Source organism: Silurus aristotelis (genome assembly GCF_946808225.1).
Source record: "Silurus aristotelis genome assembly, chromosome: 23".
Taxonomy (NCBI): domain Eukaryota; kingdom Metazoa; phylum Chordata; class Actinopteri; order Siluriformes; family Siluridae; genus Silurus; species Silurus aristotelis.
In genome coordinates, this window is record NC_139596.1 from 11,712,938 (window position 1) to 11,731,565 (window position 18,628).

An 18,628-nucleotide genomic window follows, 5' to 3' on the forward strand; every position below is an offset into this window, starting at 1 on the left:
TAAAAACACGTTTTTAAACAAACCATATTTACCTTTTCTTTATCAATGTGCCAGAAATATAATAATTTCTTAGTACTTTCTTTCCTATTCCATTTAAGCTAGTGTCACTGCTAAACTATTCCGGGGATTTCAGGGGTATTTTATTAATATTTTTAATGAAAATTTTTTTTTATTCATTTCCGCATTTTAGAGTAAGGAATGTTTGAAGTTTTAAAAATGAAATTTGAACTCTTTTGCATATTCTTTATTTTTATGTTTCAGTATCGTATTTCAGTATCAGTATATTTAATTTATTTGTAATGATCCAGATGTTCGGGTTACTGTAGAGCCATAGTTCCCATAGCAACTGTTTATTTGGAGGATTGAAAGAATGGAAGGTTAACCGAGTTGATTTTTTGAGTCGAATAAAGAAAGAATATACATACATTTGCAACTATTGCTTCAATTTCAGATACTTCAGGACTCATTTCGCGAATCGTTTTCTATTTATGTGGATTTTCTGCAAATAATAATCGAACGTGAGATACACAGGGAATTTGTCGAGAAACCTGTCTGAGGTTTGTATGAACAAATTACATACTGTACTTTTATTGTAGCTAGACTGTGTTATTATATACAAACCTACATGGGTTAGGATGATTTTTAAGTAAATATAACCCATTTTCTCCTAAAAACAGGATCTAAGCAGTAAATCTGTGTAGTCTGAGGTTATGGATTTGTTTGTTTTTTTCCTACTTTTCCTGTTATGGGTTTTGGATAAAACGAGGATATCTATTTTACAATTAATACAAATAAATTAATGGAGAATACAAATGAAATGTGTGCAATGAAAAGATTATTAAATTATAATAATTCAAAGAAGCTTTGTGAGGATCCTCATGATCTCCAGACTTAAAAAGGCAGTGGTTAGAAGGCTATATTCAATAAAAAAAAAGTTATAAATATATATATATTATTTCATTAATATTCATGCACTATTTGACAGTTTAGTTGCTTGCGATAATAAAGGATAATTTATGGAAACCTTCCTTCTAAATTAGAGATTGCACCCATATGGTGTTACATGTTATAATATATAGTTTTTTTGGTATTATATATTATATGGTATCTAATATCATAAAATCCTGGATTCAGATGAAATTTTATTCTAAGGATGTGCCGAGCTTTTTCCTTAACTACATAAAATCCAGTGTACAATGTTTATTTGTCAATTTATCAAAGATGGATGCCTCAAATAATTCTGAGCCAAAATGCCCAGTTTCTCAACAACCGTTTATCCAGAAACCCTTTGGCTCCAGCAGCATTTTCAAGACTTCGGAGTTAAAACTGGACAGATGTTTGAATGGCACCTGTATTATAAAGGATAAAGCAAATACTCAGTAAGCACCCCCCCCCCCCCATTGTTATTTTACAGTAATTCTAGCTGATTAGTGTGTTGACTTGGATTGTGTGTTTTTTGTAGTTATGGAGCAGGCATGGAGGCTGCAGATCAGTTAGAGTTTGAGAATGCTGTAACTTGCTTCACAAAAGCCATAACACTTCAACCAGAACAGGTAGAAGCAAGACAATATTATAATATGTACAGACTTGTAATACATTTTCAGACAATATATCTATCTTAAATATATTGCTGTTTAAAGACTCAGCTTTATGTAGTGAGAGCAGAGGCCTATCTTCAGCTGTGTGACTTCAAGTCTGCAGCCCTCGACTATAAGCATGCCTGCTACCTGGACCCACAGAAAAAGGCTTATTTTTATCGACTTGCCTTTGTTTATAACCTGCAGGTAACTATGACAGACTCATCACCTAATTTAATATTACTTAATATAATCCTGAATAATAAAATAATCACTATTAGGCTCAGTTGTGATTACTGATTATTTGTGAAGCTTTAAGCGAAAAAAGATTATTTAGCAGTGATTGTTTAGGATTCTGAACATTGCCTATAATCACAACTTGTGATTTTACTTTGCACATGTGGTTTATACCAACAGGGTCAATGTTATTTTGACTTGGAAATGTTCTTCGAGGCTTTGAATTATTTTGCCAAAGCAGTTGAACTGAAGCCTGGCTTTAGACCTTATCACATGAGGAGGTTTGTACACCCATTCGGCTATGTGTTGTTATGTATTGAAGTACTGAAATACTTTGTGTTTATTTAACAATAATAATAAATTACAATGATATACTCAAGACAGCTGATTTATTTTTTTACACCAGCAGGGGGAGCTGTAAGCCTATGTCAGACTTTCAGTTCTTAGTCTCTATTTAGGTCCTCTACCTTAATCTTAAAATGTGAGAACGTTATTGTGTATGGTGTATTTGGTGCATACTCTTATCATAAATAAAACCCTCTTCTAATCTTTTTGAAGCCTGGCATGTCTGACTGCGCTTGGTTGTTATTCTGATGCCATTCGAATGGTCACTAACTGGCTCGATAGTGAGACTCCATCCACTGACGTCTTCACTCTAAGAGCACGTCTACTCCACCAACTCAATCAGGTCAAATCTCTCACTGTTTGATTACATAAACAATAAAAATTGACGAAATTAAAATCTTTTGTATTATGAAGATCATTTCAAGGTTCCTGCTCTTCCTCAGCACAACCTATGCTACTATGACCTGAAGGAAGCTCTGAGGCTTAATCCGAGCTGTCCGGAGGCACGGGCCTTGCTGGAGATGATGGCGCAGGGAGCAGAGTGCTCTCGCCAGCAGGCAGTGACTAAAGCTGTGGAGGGAGATCTGTTTGATGCCCTGAGAAGGATTACCACAGCTCTAGAAATGAACCCTGAAAATGTGCAATATTACCTTTTTAGGTGAGGTGATATTAACATGCTGTTTAAGTTTGCTATGCCAAATATTTTGTTATTATTTTATTTTAGAATCAGAATATGGTGAGCAAAACTAATCCCCATGCCAAAGTAAAACCATCAAAGAAACACATGACACAGCTTTGTATAGTCTAGAATCACAGAAGAGAAATGTTTATCATTTTAATGTGCATATTGATCCAGACGTTCATGTCTGTATGCATAATGCACTCTAATACAAATATGCTGTTAAATTCTTTATTCTGATTGATCAAAACACAGGTTTTATATTTATTTATTTATTCTAAAGTTAGTTACATCTATAAAAAAATATTTTATAAAAAAAAACCTGTATAAGGTTAGATTAAAAGGTTTTAGCAGGAGATGTTTATTTAATATTTACAGAAGTGGTCTTCAGTACCAACAGTTGTTACAAGTTACAAGTACTTTTGAAGTCTATGCAGGTTTTGCAGTTTATTAGTAATATGATCAGCATTTTGGTTTCATTAAATTCATGACATGGTTATCTATGAAAAAGCATTGACTTTGGGCCGACATTGACATTCCAATAATGTCCAATAATATTATTATCTTATGTCTTGCAAATACATATTTTTACAGAGGAATACTATACCGCAGACTGAAAGAATTCAATGCTGCCATCGAGGATCTGACGCTTGCTGTGGAGTTCAGTGATGATGGCCCAAAACTTCCTGAGGGAGAAAAGCCTGAGGAGTCTAAGGATCTGGAACGAGATGCTCACATCCAGCTAGTGCTCACTTACAATGATTTTGCGGTACACTGCTTCACCCAAGGCTTTTACAGCGAGGCCATCATGCTTCTTAACAAGGCTATTCATGAGCAGAGAGATGAGAGCAGACTCTTTATTAATCGAGGAGGTATGTGTTAAGAATTTATAGATTTTATTGGTTATAAATTATAAGTCATTGAAGGTAAATTCAGTGAATGTTTAAATGATAACATTTTTAAACTGAATGTTGTGTTCTTATTTACACATGTAGGAAATTTCTCAGTGGGGAAACAAAGTTGATTTATTTTCCAATATATTCCATTTAAGTGCAAACATTTATTGACAATATATTACATTCAAATATGATTTGTAAAATATAATTTTGATTAACCATATGTGTTTTGGAAATCAGTCACTTTTTTATTAAGATGATGAAGATTAAGATGAGGTTCACCATCCCGAACCATTGCATAATTTGTATACCATATTTCTCTTACTGCAGACTGTTTCTTTAGGCAGAAGCAGTGGCATTTTGCCCTGGCTGACTACCAGCAGGCTGAGAAGTTGGACCCCCAAAATACAACCGTTTGGCTTCGTCTGGCTCTTATTCACAACACACTCGGTCTTCACAGTTTTGAAAACCTGTAAAGTATACAAGTGTTGTGCATGTCATCTGAAACACAATAATAATAGCTTTGTTGATCAAATATCTTCTAATAGCACTTAATTATTAATGTAAAACATTTATTATTTAAGTAACGGATAAATAAATATGGATTTATTGTATAGACTCTGCATGTAAGAGAGTTTTTAAAAATTGTAGTTGTTTGTGGTGATGATGTTTTCTGTGAGGAGACATTTAGTTAATATTTATAATATGGAGTCTCCAGTATCAGCATTATTCCTACCAGTACAAAAAACAGTTGTTGCTTTTAGTTGTGTGACATAAGAACAAACTTAATGTTATGTATTATTAACTTTAAGAGATAAAAAAAAGAGAGGCTGGTAAAGTTACAGCTATTATAAAGTAAGTAATACCACAATTTTGTTTTGCAAATGTTAAATTCATGTCATAAATAACATCATCATAACATCATTCTTTAAGCAATTAGTAAGTATTATCAAGTTGTTGTGATGTGAAAGGAATAAAACACTTCAATGGATACAGTTATTGGAAAATACTGTAACTGTTGGTGACACTGCAAACCTGTCTTCTTGTATTCCGCAAAAAAACAAACAAACAGGCATTTTAGTTTCAAGAACCTGCTGATATATTATACACTGACTAATGCATATTCAGTATGGCACTTATTATTGCACTTGCTTGCTTATTCTTGTAAAACCTACAGGAATTTTCAGAAGGCAGCAGACCAGTTTTCTGTGGCCATTAAGTACAACCCTGGAGAAGCTCAGTATTATGGGAATCATGCTAAGGCTCTCAGCAGAATGCAATGTATGGAGGAAGCCAAGCAGGATGCTGTCTGTGCTCACATCTTAGATCCTGCTAATGATGAGGCAAGTATACATATGCATGTTCTTTGATGTCGAATAAAGAATAATCTTGTAAATGAAAAAGCACAGTGTGTATTTCATGCAAAACAAAAGTATTGTTTTGTTGTTAATATTACTGTTCAGCCTTTCAACTTTATTCCAAGGGTAATTCATTCACATTTATCCAAAGCAACTTACAACTGACACAAGATACAACTGAGCAGTTTAGGAGGCTTTGCTCAAGGACCCCAAAGTGTCATATTTGTACTGGGTAAGATTTAAACACATGATATTCTGATGTGCAACCCAAAGCCTTTATTACAAGATAAATAAAAAAAAGAGTTTATCATCCCAAGAACACTGTACCCATGGTGAAGCATGGTGGTGGCAGCTTCATGCTGTCCTCCCAATAGTAATCTAACCTGCATGGTATCTGTAAGACAGCTGAAGATGAAAAAGATCAACATTCAGCATGAAAACGAACCAAATCACAAATCCATGTCAGCAGTGAAATAGTTTCAGAGGAAGATGAGCAATGTTTTGGACTGTCCCAGTCAGAATTGGGCTGTGACACAAGAGATCTCCAAGCAGTTTGATAGATTTTGTAAGAGTAGAATACACTTGCCAAATGGACTCGTTCCCAAAAAGATTGTGTTGTTTTTTAATTGAAAGGTGCTTTAACAAAGTATTAGTTAAGTGGTTTGCACATTCATGCAACCAACATACCCCCCCCCCATATGTTTCTGTTTGTTTTTCATTTTTTGTTTGATTGCTAAATCGCTTTGATTGTAGGAAAGATCTGATTTTAACAATGGTCAGCAGACTTTTATAGCAGTCTACTAAGGGAGAGTAGGTGTACACCAATATTAACATCTTTTTCCTTTATGCTTTTGGCACACATGATACAAAAACAGCTTAGCCAGCAGTCTTCAGTCCGTTCTATAGAGTTGTTATTCCAGCCAAATGAAAGCCACAATTAATAGTTTTTTAGCGATGGACATAAAGACTGATCAATTCATTAAACAAGCTCTTTGTGGATATATAATTTATCTGTTGCTTAATAGAGACTGTCTGGCAGTGCTCAGGTTTAAACTCAATACCAAGATACTCACATGTGGAATATGTGTTGATCACTGCTTTAATCCCCCTTTATAATGTCCTGTTTGTTAACATTTTGCTAACAATTTATTAACATTTTTAGTATGCTAACTATCCATTTCCTGAAGTATTGTAAAGCATTTGTTTGCATGTGAATATTTATTTGATGCTTCTGTGTACTCCATAATTCATCCTGTTGCTGCAATTGGCCTCCTCATCAATAAAGACAAGCAAAAGAGTTTCATTGGCTGATGTTACCATGCTTCACAAATGAGGTGGTATGCTTGGACTGTGGTCATTTTCTTTTTCTCCCAGACTTTCCTCATTCCATCACTCGGGTACAGATAAATCTTGGTCTCATCTATCCATAATATTTTGTTCCAAAACTCAACAAGTTTTTATGTACTTTTTTTTTTTTTTTTTTTAAATGGCAGACTACCCTTTTTATTCATAAAGCTTAATGTTTTGGCTGTGTGGCCTTTTTTTTTATTCATAAGGCTTAATGTTTTGGCTGTGTGGCCTTTTTTATTCATAAGGCTTAATGTTTTGGCTATGTATATAAGTGATTTATTGTGATTTTCCAGCCTTTAAAAAGGTCTGCTTTACTTTAGTCCTTATGTTGAAAGACAACATAAATAGAATCCAGATTCAAACTCCACATCTAGAAGCAATGCTGGACCTTCATTTAGCTCGCTTGTGTAAGGACTGTGAGGAGCCAAATGCTCATTTACCCATGGTCCTCTGAAAGAAGAGGGCATGTACAAAAGAGCTACAGTATATGGAAAGTATGGTTCATCTAATAGCAATGTTCTTAAACGAAGCTGGCATTTTGTATTTTGATGGCAGACATTACTGGATTTCAGTACGGTGCCATATAAAGTGGACTTGGTGTCCAATTATTTATGAACTTCAGATGCAAAATAGTCCCTTGAGTAAGGACATTTTGAGTATTTGCATAGTATGTAGTGCTATGTGAAAGTATAATATTAAACACTGAAGAGCATTATTGTGCTTGTCATGGTTAATGTAATGGAAAAAAGAGAAAAAAAAGCAAAAATTATGGAGATGAAAATGTGTTGTGTGGTGTGTTTTTCTGAATATCTGTGGTCAGCTCGTCCCTCTGCTGCTCAGACTGTTCCCTGGCTGCTCTCTATCAGATGTCACATCCAGTGGCATTGCTCAAACAGTCAAAACTCAGCTGATGGAGCGGATCCAGACCTGGAAACTAGAAGGCTTGTCTGTGTCAAGGTAAGAAACGGTTTTCTTTGGTTTACTTGAGCATATTCACATTTACCTCAGAGAATTGTTACTGTTTTCTGTGCCACAGTGGCATAATTCACTTTGTTTACCTGTATTTGGTAACTGTTGACTCTGCATTTCCAGGCTCTTCAGTAAGCTTGAGAGTATAGTCCTTAGACATGACACTGACAGCCAGTCAAAAACAGATTCTGAAAGCAGGGAGGATGTGGAAGTGAGATTTAAACCTGTTGAATACACTCAAGATCCGATCAGGAGCAAAGAACAGGTATTCTGACTGCTTGATCAGACACTCATCTATCAAACTGAAAAAAAATAAATAAATAAATAAATAAATAAATAAATAAATAAACAATGCCTGTTGTTGCCTCTACTTAATAGCACAGCGGTTTTGTTAACAAGTTATTAAAATTTTCTATTTATATATTTTTTTAATTAGTTATATAATTGTATTGATATTTTGATTTGTGGTTTAAGTAGGTAGCAGGTTAAGAAAAGCCTGGAGAGGTGAAGGTATGCGATTGAGAGGAGAGAAATGAAAGTCAGTAAGAGTAAGACAGAGTACATGTTTGGTAATAAGAGGGAGGACAGTGGAGGGGTGCGGTTGCAGGGAGAAGAGGTGGAGAAGGTTGATGAGTTTAGGTACCTGTGCATCAACAGTGTACAAGTAATGGAGAGTGTGTTGAGACCTGCGATGTTGTATGGTTGACAGTGGGATTGAGTAAAAGACAGGAGGTGGCGCTGGAGGTAGCAGAGTTGAAGATGTTGATATTGTCATTGGGAGCGATGAGGATAGACAGGATTAGAAACGAGTTTATTAGAGGAACAGCGCATGTAGGACGTTTTGGGGACAAAGTGAGAGAGGTCCGATTGAGATGGTTTGGACATGTGCAGAGGAAGGACATGGGTTATATCAGTAAGAGAATGCTGAGGATAAAGCTTCCAGAAAGGAGCTGCTAAGAGAAGAAGAATACATTTATAATCGTATCATATAACCACATTTTTTATGAAGCAACCATCTATGTATTTTAATGGTAACTGAAATGTTTTGTGCCAGGTGAATGAAGCTGTGAAGAAGCTCCTGTATCAGAGACAGTCTTTAACTTTCACTGGACCTCGTATTGCCCAGCTTTCTAATGCAAACAATTTAGAGGAGACTGCTTGCACTTCTAAACGGCCATACACTTGGAGGAACTTTGGAGGCATGGGCCTTAACTGCTAAGGGCATGAATGAAAAGGATAAGTAAAATGACAATGAAATATCTTATGAGTTTAACCTGAAATAAAGATATCATTATGGTTAAGCTGGATGCCTCCAGTCAGATTATTGTCATCTACAGATTGTTATATTTCATTGTACTTTAACTATATGTTTACAGCATGAGTATAAACGGATCATAACACTGAAACATTGAAAAATAATTACAAGCGTAAGTATATGAGACCTGTTTGATTTGATTAAACATTTAATGAAACATTTGATACTGTAAGACTGGGGTCACCAACCTTTTTGAAACTGAGAGCTACTATTTGGGTACCAATTAATGTGAAGGGCTACCAGTTTGATACACACAGTTTTCAGTTTGATCTGAAATAACAAATTTGCTCGATTTACCTTTTATTATATGTTATTATTAATAATGAATGATATTCATCTATGTGAAGACACTGATCATGTTAATGATTTCTCATAATTATTATCAACAATGATTTAACAAAGTAGGAAACAGCTATTTTTAGAAAAGGCCCACGGGCTACTCATGTGGTCCTTGCGGGCTACCTGGTGCTTGCGGGCACCATGTTGGTGACCCCTGCTGTAAGATATCCCTTATGTTAAAACCGAATCAGCATTGCTTCTTACATCAGGTAACACATGGTCACCAAATACAGCTACCTGTCGACACAATGGCCTACAACCTGGCCACCAACTACGACTCCCTGACCACAGAGTGGCCTAGACACCTGGCCACCGACTATGAGTCTCTGACTTCAGAACGGCTTATAAACCTGGCCACCCTCCACAACATCTACGGCCACTATGACTCCCTGGCCACAGACTTTCCTATAAACATGGACACCAACTAGGACTCCCTGTCCACAGAGCTGTTTACACACATGCTCACCAAATACGACTCCATAACCACAGAATGGCCTACACATCTGGCTACCAAGTACAACTGTTTAAACACAGAGTGCTCTACACAGATGTTCACTTTCTGTGACTCCCTGACCACAGAGATGGCTACACATCTGGTGACCAGCTATGACTCTCTGACCACTGAGCAGCTAACAGACCTGGCTACCAAGTACAACTGTTTAAGCACAAAGTGGACTACACACATGGTCACTATCTGTGACTCCCTGACCACAGAGAGAGCTACACATCTGGTCACCAGCTATGACTCCCTGACCACAGACTGGTCTACAAATATGGACAACAACTAGGACTCCCTGTCCACAGAACTGTTTACACATATGCTTACTAAATACGACTCAATAACCACAGAGTGGGCTAAACACCTGGTCACACTATCTGTGACTTCCTGACCACAGAGTGGGCTCCACATCTGGTCACCGCCTATGAATCCTTGACCACAGAGGGCCTACACACATGGGCACCATCTATGACTCCCTGACCAAAGATGCCTACACACATGGTTATGTATTACAATATTTTAGACAAAAAAAGGGGAACTTGTGAGCTAAATCAAATGAGAGGTGCTCCTCAGACAGCTGCTATGGCAATAACAAAGCCACACAGTGTGTGAGTTTTTTACATGTTTGTTCAGGGAGAGGCATTTAAAGGAAAATAATCTAGTGTTTTGGGAAGATCATTCCTTAATTATGCTTGGTCCATGGCTAGCTGAGTACATTTGCTAGAAGTCTTGTTTTGTTCAGAGCAGCTGTTGTTCAGTGGCTGGGAGAGCAGCTGAGAGAGAGAGGACGGGGCTGTGATGCTGTCTAGAAAACACCCCAACAGCTGATCCCAAGTCCCTGTCAGAGACTTCCATACAACCTCAAACAAATGGTGCAACACATATTTCTGAGTCTCCAGAGAAGAGTCCTAGACTGTTTGGCACACAAACAGTAGAGCATCACTTATCATATGGTGTCTGTAATTCGTATTTTTTTAATGCGCTTGTCTAAGATGATAGCATTCTTCTCTGGAAAATGTAGACATCAGTTATAATTTGTAATTGACCATCCAGTGCAGACCAGTCACTGACAAGTGGGCTGAACAATTGTGCAGCTGTCAGAAGAATAAACCACGCAGTTCATGGGATTTAATATGCCTGCTATGTGCAGAAGAGTCAAGAGTCAGGGCTTGTTAAAATTCTCTTATAGACTTTGACCATAGCTGAAGTGCAAAAGCAAAAATTTGAACAAAACTATTTTGGATGTTATCCTTATTGCCAGATGAAGTTAGGTGAAGGCTCTACACTGTACAAAAAATAATTCAAAGCAGGATAGAGAAGTACATAAACACATTCATCAAAGGCTAATGTGAATAATCTTGTATGATCGTCAATTAAAGTGTGGATGAAAGCTCTGGCATTAGGGTTGCAAAGCTTATGAAGTGTTCCAGCTCAGTGCATCCTGTCTGCCAGCTCAAGTCTCCATCTTGTGTATTAAGCAAGTGAACCCATCAGATAGTATCAAATTCAATTGCCATCCAGTGTGTAACTCATGCACCAACACTTATGGGATGGGAAGGGTTAAGAATGACTGCTAAAAGTATACAGAAAAGGCTTATAGACTGTAACTTGAACCTTTGTGAAGTCGGTGAAGTTTACTCAAACTTGACAGTAGAGTAAACAGTAAACCAGCTATTAAAAACAATCGATTGATAATTTACCTTTGCCTTTAAAACAGTATAAACCCATGGTCATGATCAAGTTTCATGATCAACTCAGTGCAATTCTTCTGATTTTGCAGCTAAAGTTATACTGCTATTAAGATTCTGTTCTACTAATAAACTGATGCAGTTAAGAATAAAATATGAATGTGACAAAATGTATGTATATAAATTGTGCAGTTTTACACAGTATTGTATGTGTGAGGCACTAAACCACAAACAAAGTGGTTTTGAACAGACAGTAGCCATAAAAGAGCACAAAAGTGCTTTACACTAGCGTAATAAAAGCGTCAGGTTGCTCTTTTTGGCAGAATTAGGACTTGCAGTCAGGATAGACAGGAGTTGGCAGCTCTCCCCCAGACAAAAACACCTTTCTCTGGGCACATGAGCCAGTGGCCTGGCCCACAGTCAAAAAATGCTTTGCGGACGAAAATTTCATTCACATTTGGCAGGAGACTGTTTTGTCTAAAACATGTCGCGTGCGTTTGTAACTTTTGGATAATGTTTGGAGCAGGCTGATGGATCAAGCCTAAATGGAGGGAAATTTGACAATGAAGAGTGAAGGGGATTACTGCTAAGATTTTTTATTAATTTTTTTGCCCTAAACTTTGAGGATTACATAGATTTATAGTCCCGAGCACTAACGGAAATACAAAATATACAGTTGTAGAAAACTTTTTAATGAAATATAAACTTTTACAATTCAACCAAAAGTAAACAAAAATATAAAACATAAAATTACAACCTTCAACTAGTAGTGGTATTACAATAAATAAATATATTTACACAGTTGTTGGCATACTACATTGTACATTTCAAAAGGGGGAATACTGTGCTCTTAGTAAACTGGAATAAACATACTAGTTTCCACCTGCCTCAAGACTCATCAGAATGATTGTTTGCTTCGTGTTCCTGGAATATTTTAGTTTATTTCAGCTGTGAAGATGGAGATGGATGATGTACCAAATGACACTATAATAAATATGAAGAATAAGATTTGGTTGTTTTTTTTTAGTTCTGGTATTTTTCAGCATTTCTAACTGCATTTAATGGCCATTTCTCTTAGAGAAATGTAGACAAGCAATCTCTCCTGAGATACATCTTAAAAGACAATTTATTCATTCTGGAGGAATAAAATGTCTGCTATGTTTCGCGACTCGTAAACCTTCCAGCTGGACTTCAGACATCTTAGGAACCCTCCGACTACCTGCTTTTATAAGACCACATCATATGTCTACACATTCGGACGCTAAGCCTTTAGTCACCTTTTGCTCTGAACTTTACAAGGACATCCTTTCCATACTGAAGTCTGAGTTGTGCTGGTTGAGTATGTTGCCCCACACATTCTTGGCTTGCCTGAAGGTCATATAACTGTCCTCACTGTTGGATTGCTGGTAGCAGACATCTTTGCATGTTACATTGTGCGTGGCTGGGAGTGGCGAAATGGAAGGCCAGGACCGCAGGCTCGCATCCAGGGCTTTTGGGGTATCGTCCAAATGCTACGACCATTCGTTTTTAATGGAGGTTGGGATGTCTGTGATCATAACAGGCAAAAAAAATTAGATTCTATAGTTAATGCTCAGTGAATTTATAATTTATGCACTACTAACGCCATGCTTTCCAGGCCTACCGCTACAAGAAAAGAGTGTTATTATAAAGGGACTTCATACACAGCAGCAGAGTGTGTAGCAGTTGAGTTTGGCTGCATTGCGCCCTGTCCCTGCATAGCGGTTCTTCTTGGGCAGCAGAAGTACAAAGGACACAGCCATTGACAGGTGGTAAAAACTGTGCACGTAAGCATAGTCCCACTCCTGTAAAAACAAATGGAGGTCACTACCACAGTATTACAGTATCTTAATGTATGTATTTTTACACCTTTATTCGAGTCAAGAAGGATTTTAGCTGTAAATAAAATGTCACAGATTTTTTTTTTTTTACCACAAATTAATTCTACTTCTTGAAGTATTGAAATAATATACCAGGTATATATTGTAACCATAGAGATTTTTATTTCTGATTATAAAGTAAACTTTTGGCCTATTTGTTCTTAATTTATTAAAGGTTTGGATAAAACCCATTTAATTAAACTGACCAGTAAAACCAAATACAATAATAAAAAAAAAATGTAATAAATAAAAAAATTTATAAAACTTTGATAATGGTGGGTGTTAAAAAATAAAATCGCGACCCCCTTGCTATGCTTCACAGACCCCACTTTGAGAGCCAGTGCCTCAATAGACAATAGACAAAATGCGTTAGTGTTTATTACCTCAAAATAGAAGCGGAGCATCAAAGCCAGGGCTCCAAAGCAGCATCCCGGTCCCACTTGCTGAGTGTACACACTTTTTTCTGGGTACAGGCCCTTCTTTTCTTTCATTTTTTGTAACTGGAGTAAAAAGAGGACAAAGTTTGTGATAATTGCATTTTCACACTGGAGCATCTTTGCGAGCAATGCCTGGAAAAACTGAATGCTTAAACAAAGAACGTGTCTGCGGCAGTTATAGCTGTCATAGGGTCTGCATTTTTGATAAATGTATCGTGTAATGAATTTTTAACTTTTTTGCCCATGCAATATTTTCCCTCAAAATAAACTTGGTTTGTTTTTTGGAAAACTTATGTGTCTGAAGATGTTTGCAATGTATTCATAAAGGTCTCCAGTAATATCCTGTTCATTCTTATTAATTTCATTGGAAAAACGCTCAAATTTGCTGTTCCTTCCACATGACAATGTTTCTGTGCTAATAAGAAGCATCTGTAATTGTTTCTTTTTCTTCCTTACCCATTTTACTGTGATCATGAACACAGCTGTGCCGATGGGGCCGGAGTAGATGCCATAGCCCCAGCGGTCCTGGTATATCCTCACAGCAGAGGTAAGCACTCCAAACATGGTGAGCGTTGATCGCTTAGGCTCTTCGAAATCTCCGAGAGCTATTTGAGTGTGGAAGAAAGAAAATGAGTATACACTCTTCACACGACATACTGGAATTCCAGACATAAACACATGTCATATTGTTAGCATGACTCCCAAAAATTAATATTCACTCTGTAGTGCAATTGGAGTGGGGTGCCAGATTCTGAAAAGAAATGTATGACTTTTGAAATACACTTACCGATGTCCAGACTACAGTTCTAAATTATTATCTTTTTTTTTTTTTTTAATCTAATTGCATAAATCCGTTAATCTTTTTTTTTTTTTTTTTAAGATATTGCAAAAAAGCATTTCAAGTCTGAGACCTGAGACTTACCTAATAATGTAACCCATATAGAGATCGATGTACCATAAACGCTGAAGTACTCCAAAATCTCATATTTCATGAAGCAAAGAACAGACAGGCCTGGTCCATCACATGCATGATAGATCTAAAACAATGAAAGTCTTTAAACATTGTGTAGTTTGTTCCTCAAATTCAAACAGATTTAAATGAAAATAAAAAAAACAAGAGTGACAAAGAAACAGATTAAACTTGCAGTGCTGTAACCCAATTAGACAAGTAAATATACCTTATAATTGTTCTTGTTGAGATAATTATGTAAGAAAATAGTCATAAATGATAAATATCATTAGTCACTGCTGTAGTCTGTTCACAGAGAGATTTCCTACTGTTAATTCAGAAAAATTAGTTTATTGTCTTGACAAGATATTATAAACTCTGATAAGAATTTGTTAATTAATTGCTACCAAAATGTAGTTAACATTAGGAAGCAAATAGTTACTGTTAAAAAATGACTATAGCTTTAATAGGACTAAAGTTGATCAGTCTCTTACCGAGGTGAAGAACATCGTAAAGAAGTAGACCATGGCCTCCATGTGGAAACCTCTCTTTGCGGCAACGCTGGCAGCAGGTAGAAACACCAGACTGCTGATGGTAGGTAGTATCATCTTAGCAATAAGGGCTCCCATTTTTCTTAATATGAAGCACTTTGTGCGTCTTTGAATCTTAGAAAGTAGAAGAACGCTCCACAGAATTTCCGATTGTAAATTTCCCAAGTCAATAAATCTGTAAAAGTGGCAAAGAGTGGAGTGCTCTCCCTCTTCACACACACGCTCACACTCACCGGCCTACAGCTGACTCTTCAGAAGACCTTGAAAATTTAAATGGCTCAGCGAGCAGCAGAAGGACCTTCATGTCCATATCATCAGCAGAGCAGCTGTTTGGTATACAGCAGTTTGAGAGGCCACACAGTCCCTGCTCTCACTATGTCACACATTTTTTAAATTGTAGAAAGAAGGACATAGTAATACCAAGGCCAAAGCCATTTGTGGTACCACATTTTGAGAGATACAGCATCATAACACTGTCCAAACACCATCCACAACATACATTCCAAGACTATGCTAACTTTAAACTGAATTCCTTAATTTCCCTTCCTTATTCATTGGTAAGTATAGGCAATGTTAATACTTTTGGTATCAATGTGTGAATCAATTCTAAGCAGTGGCTATAGAAACAACTGTCTCTTCTGGGTTATTGACGTTGGCCACGCGAGAGTAATCCACAGCACCTGTATGCGTCACAGCTGCCCTTTTGACGTGAATGTGGTTCGAAAGGGTTTAAAGAATATGATTTGTTTAGGGAAGCAAGATGGTCGAATCTTGTGAGCCCAAGCAGAGCTACACAAAAGACTTTCTGAAAATTACCTGAACAGTAAATGAAGGTCCCTATTTTTTTGCCAGTGTAATTTTAATGTGGTTCAATCATCCTTCCAGGTCATATTTTCAGTACATAAGAGCAGAATTGTGCTACAACTCCAGTGGTATGTCTACACTCCTATTTATTATACCTTTTATTCAATAGGCAAAATGTTTCCTAATATGTCGAATGACACCCACCCACTTCCATTTTTAAATAGAGAACACACTAATATTCTATAAAGTATTAGCAATATAGACTCCCATGAAGTTAAACCAATGCCTGGATAGCAAAACCCATGCCTGGAAAAGCTGTATCCTGTCACACTGTGCTGTTGTAATGTCCATTTAGTCTTCTTAATTTGAAAGATGTGCATTTTTTCAAAAGATTCAAATTCTGCTTCCACACAAATTCCCATCAGCATGAGGAGATCTAATTTTGTCCCTTGAAGAGAGAGAATACAGCTATGGTCTTGGTGGTTCCTCACAGTTGCCCTCTACCCCTCCACACTCAGCTGTCACACCTGCCTTTGGGATACAAAGAGTACAGTGTTATGAGGGTGTATGGTCCACGCCTCACATTCCCTAAGCAACTTTCTAAATCTATCTAAAAAAAAAAAGGAGCTTGCATTTTGAGGTCTATGACAGGATTGTGTTGTTGTGTTCTTTCTCTCTCCTGCTTTCCTCTGGGAGCAAAAAAAAAAAATGCAGTGTTGTTTGAGGGTCATAAGTCGCAAGCTGAACCTGCAGCATCATTATTTTCACTTAAAATTGTATTGCTTTTTGTACTTAATTCATGCTAATTTAAAATTAAATCATAGCTCCTATTTTAACAGAAAATATCTGGCATTCAGGAACATAGATCATATCTGAAACTGAAGCGTTAAAACGTTATTTTGACAAACTGATAGGGACTAAAATTTTCCAATATACGAGAAATTTGATCACCTCTGAAATTATTATTATTTGTGCATGTATTCTTTTCAGAATGCTTCATATAAACCGTCTCTTTCTGCGTTTTAGGTGAAAATAAACCCTAGACGTGAACCTTTCACAAGGGGAGTGGTCATGTCTTTTGTCTGAACCATTTTTAATACTATTTATTTTTTATTAAGGAAGATTGAAAGTGTGTGTTTGATCTAAAAAACAACATTCAAGCGATGCGAGATTAGAAAAGATTGCTGAGGAGAAAACCTTATAAATTCCCAGGTCAAAGTTCAGCTAGGAAAAAAAAACTGCAACAAAAGGAAATGCCTGATTTTTGAGTCCCATATCATATTGCCATCAGCAAATTGCCCTATTCTGCTGGATGATTTTTATAAGCATTTTGTCTGATTCTAATTAAATCTAAATAAATCTAAACTAATCTAAACTAATTAAATAAATTATCGAAATAATTTGAATAAATGAAAATTATCTAAATAAATTAAATACATTTTTCTGAATTAACTTTGGTTGCTTTGATGGTAGCAGAGAGGATGCCTTCTTATCTGTTATATTAGAAAAGATAAAAACTGCAGGTCAGTTTGAAAACAGTGTTACTTACCCTCACATTTCCTACAATGTTTCAATTAAATGATGATACATTTAGTTATAACTTATAGTTTGTGCGTTTGTTTACGAAGTAGTCGACTATTAAATCAGGGTGTTTATCTGAGACTTCCCAGTACCCAAACCTACAACTGCACACATTAAGGTTAAAGAAAACTGTCTTGTATTTTCTGTTGTGTGCTTATAACAAAAAGAGCATTTTTACTACATTTAGTACACAACATGCCACTTTCACAGTGCAGGATTTACACACGCACACACACACACACACGCACACACGCACACACACACACGCACACTCTCCACATGTTTGCCGCCTTGTAATTTTGGTTTTTTTTAAAACAGCGACTATTTCTCCAGACTTGCAGACTGTGCAAATCTCCTGAACTATGTCTATCACCATACAGATCTGCGGTCTTAGAACGGTGCTTGATTGAGCTTTTAGTGTAGCAGAGCGTCCCTAATGCACAGAGCAGACACAAGGGCAACCAGGAGAACATGTGGTCTTTATATATATGCGTCTCACACAGGCACGGTGGTCTCAGTTATCAGCCTTTTTTCTTGTACATGTGATAATAACTTATTACATTTCTTTATATATAATAATTATATTTCTACTATAAAAAGTTATATGCACTTTTTTTTTTTACTTCAGTTTGAAAAGATTTACCTTCAGCATAAGCCATATGACATTTTGTTTTCACCTTTTCTTCATAACATTTTGTCCCTTTAGGATTTTCTGTCATTTTTGCTGGCTAATATAAAAATGGACTCCTTCTGCACACCAGCCAGGAGAAATGAATGGATCTATCTGGAGGGGAATATCCATGGTTAGGGGTAGCATACAGATTAAATGTTAGCAAGAGGTGGAAAGAGACTGATATGAGACTGAGAGGCCAAGAAAAGGGAGTTCCGAATGGACTGCTGTGATATGAAGGGGTGTTCAAGGGCCAGGGGAGGGGGGGGTGTTGATCTGTGGGAAACAACGACTTCCTCCATGTCTGTCTGCGAGCTGAGGCCAGTCTGGCAGAGACTCATGGGGCCAGGGCTGTGCTTCACAGCTCAGCAGTGGTAGCAGCCCTCAAGCTTGGCACTAGCTGGAAGAGTGCTTTTCATGTAGGCGTTCCCCTGCACTGCCACTCTCTGGGCTAGAAGGGGAGAGTAAGGGTGGGCGGGTGAAGGG

General features: G+C 36.9%; 2 protein-coding genes across 5 annotated transcripts; one reads left to right on the plus strand and one right to left on the minus strand.

Annotated features, from left to right (window-relative positions):
• Position 1: 1 nt before the first annotated feature.
• LOC310718047 (tetratricopeptide repeat protein 16-like) lies at positions 2-8,712 on the plus strand. Of its 4 annotated transcripts, none has more exons than XM_083526548.1 (13): positions 2-557; positions 1,222-1,379; positions 1,463-1,553; positions 1,641-1,784; positions 1,995-2,095; positions 2,373-2,502; positions 2,603-2,817; positions 3,433-3,710; positions 4,065-4,206; positions 4,912-5,077; positions 7,263-7,399; positions 7,535-7,676; positions 8,466-8,712. In XM_083526548.1, exons 2-13 carry the CDS (start codon positions 1,222-1,224, stop codon positions 8,628-8,630), a joined length of 1,869 nt encoding a protein of 622 aa, XP_083382674.1. In that variant the 5' UTR covers positions 2-557; the 3' UTR covers positions 8,631-8,712. The 4 variants fall into 4 exon arrangements, with proteins under 4 accessions (XP_083382674.1, XP_083382676.1, XP_083382677.1 ...); XM_083526550.1 differs by having other exon boundaries at positions 423-557; positions 1,282-1,379; XM_083526549.1 differs by having other exon boundaries at positions 431-557; positions 1,259-1,379.
• A 3,211-nt stretch (positions 8,713-11,923) lies between these two features.
• Positions 11,924-15,380, minus strand: mymk (myomaker, myoblast fusion factor). The gene is made up of 6 exons (XM_083527597.1): positions 15,031-15,380; positions 14,510-14,624; positions 14,044-14,192; positions 13,534-13,650; positions 12,935-13,075; positions 11,924-12,798 (listed from the first exon to the last, which is right to left on the minus strand). Exons 1-6 carry the CDS (start codon positions 15,163-15,165, stop codon positions 12,679-12,681), a joined length of 777 nt encoding a protein of 258 aa, XP_083383723.1. The 5' UTR covers positions 15,166-15,380; the 3' UTR covers positions 11,924-12,678.
• Positions 15,381-18,628: the final 3,248 nt, after the last annotated feature.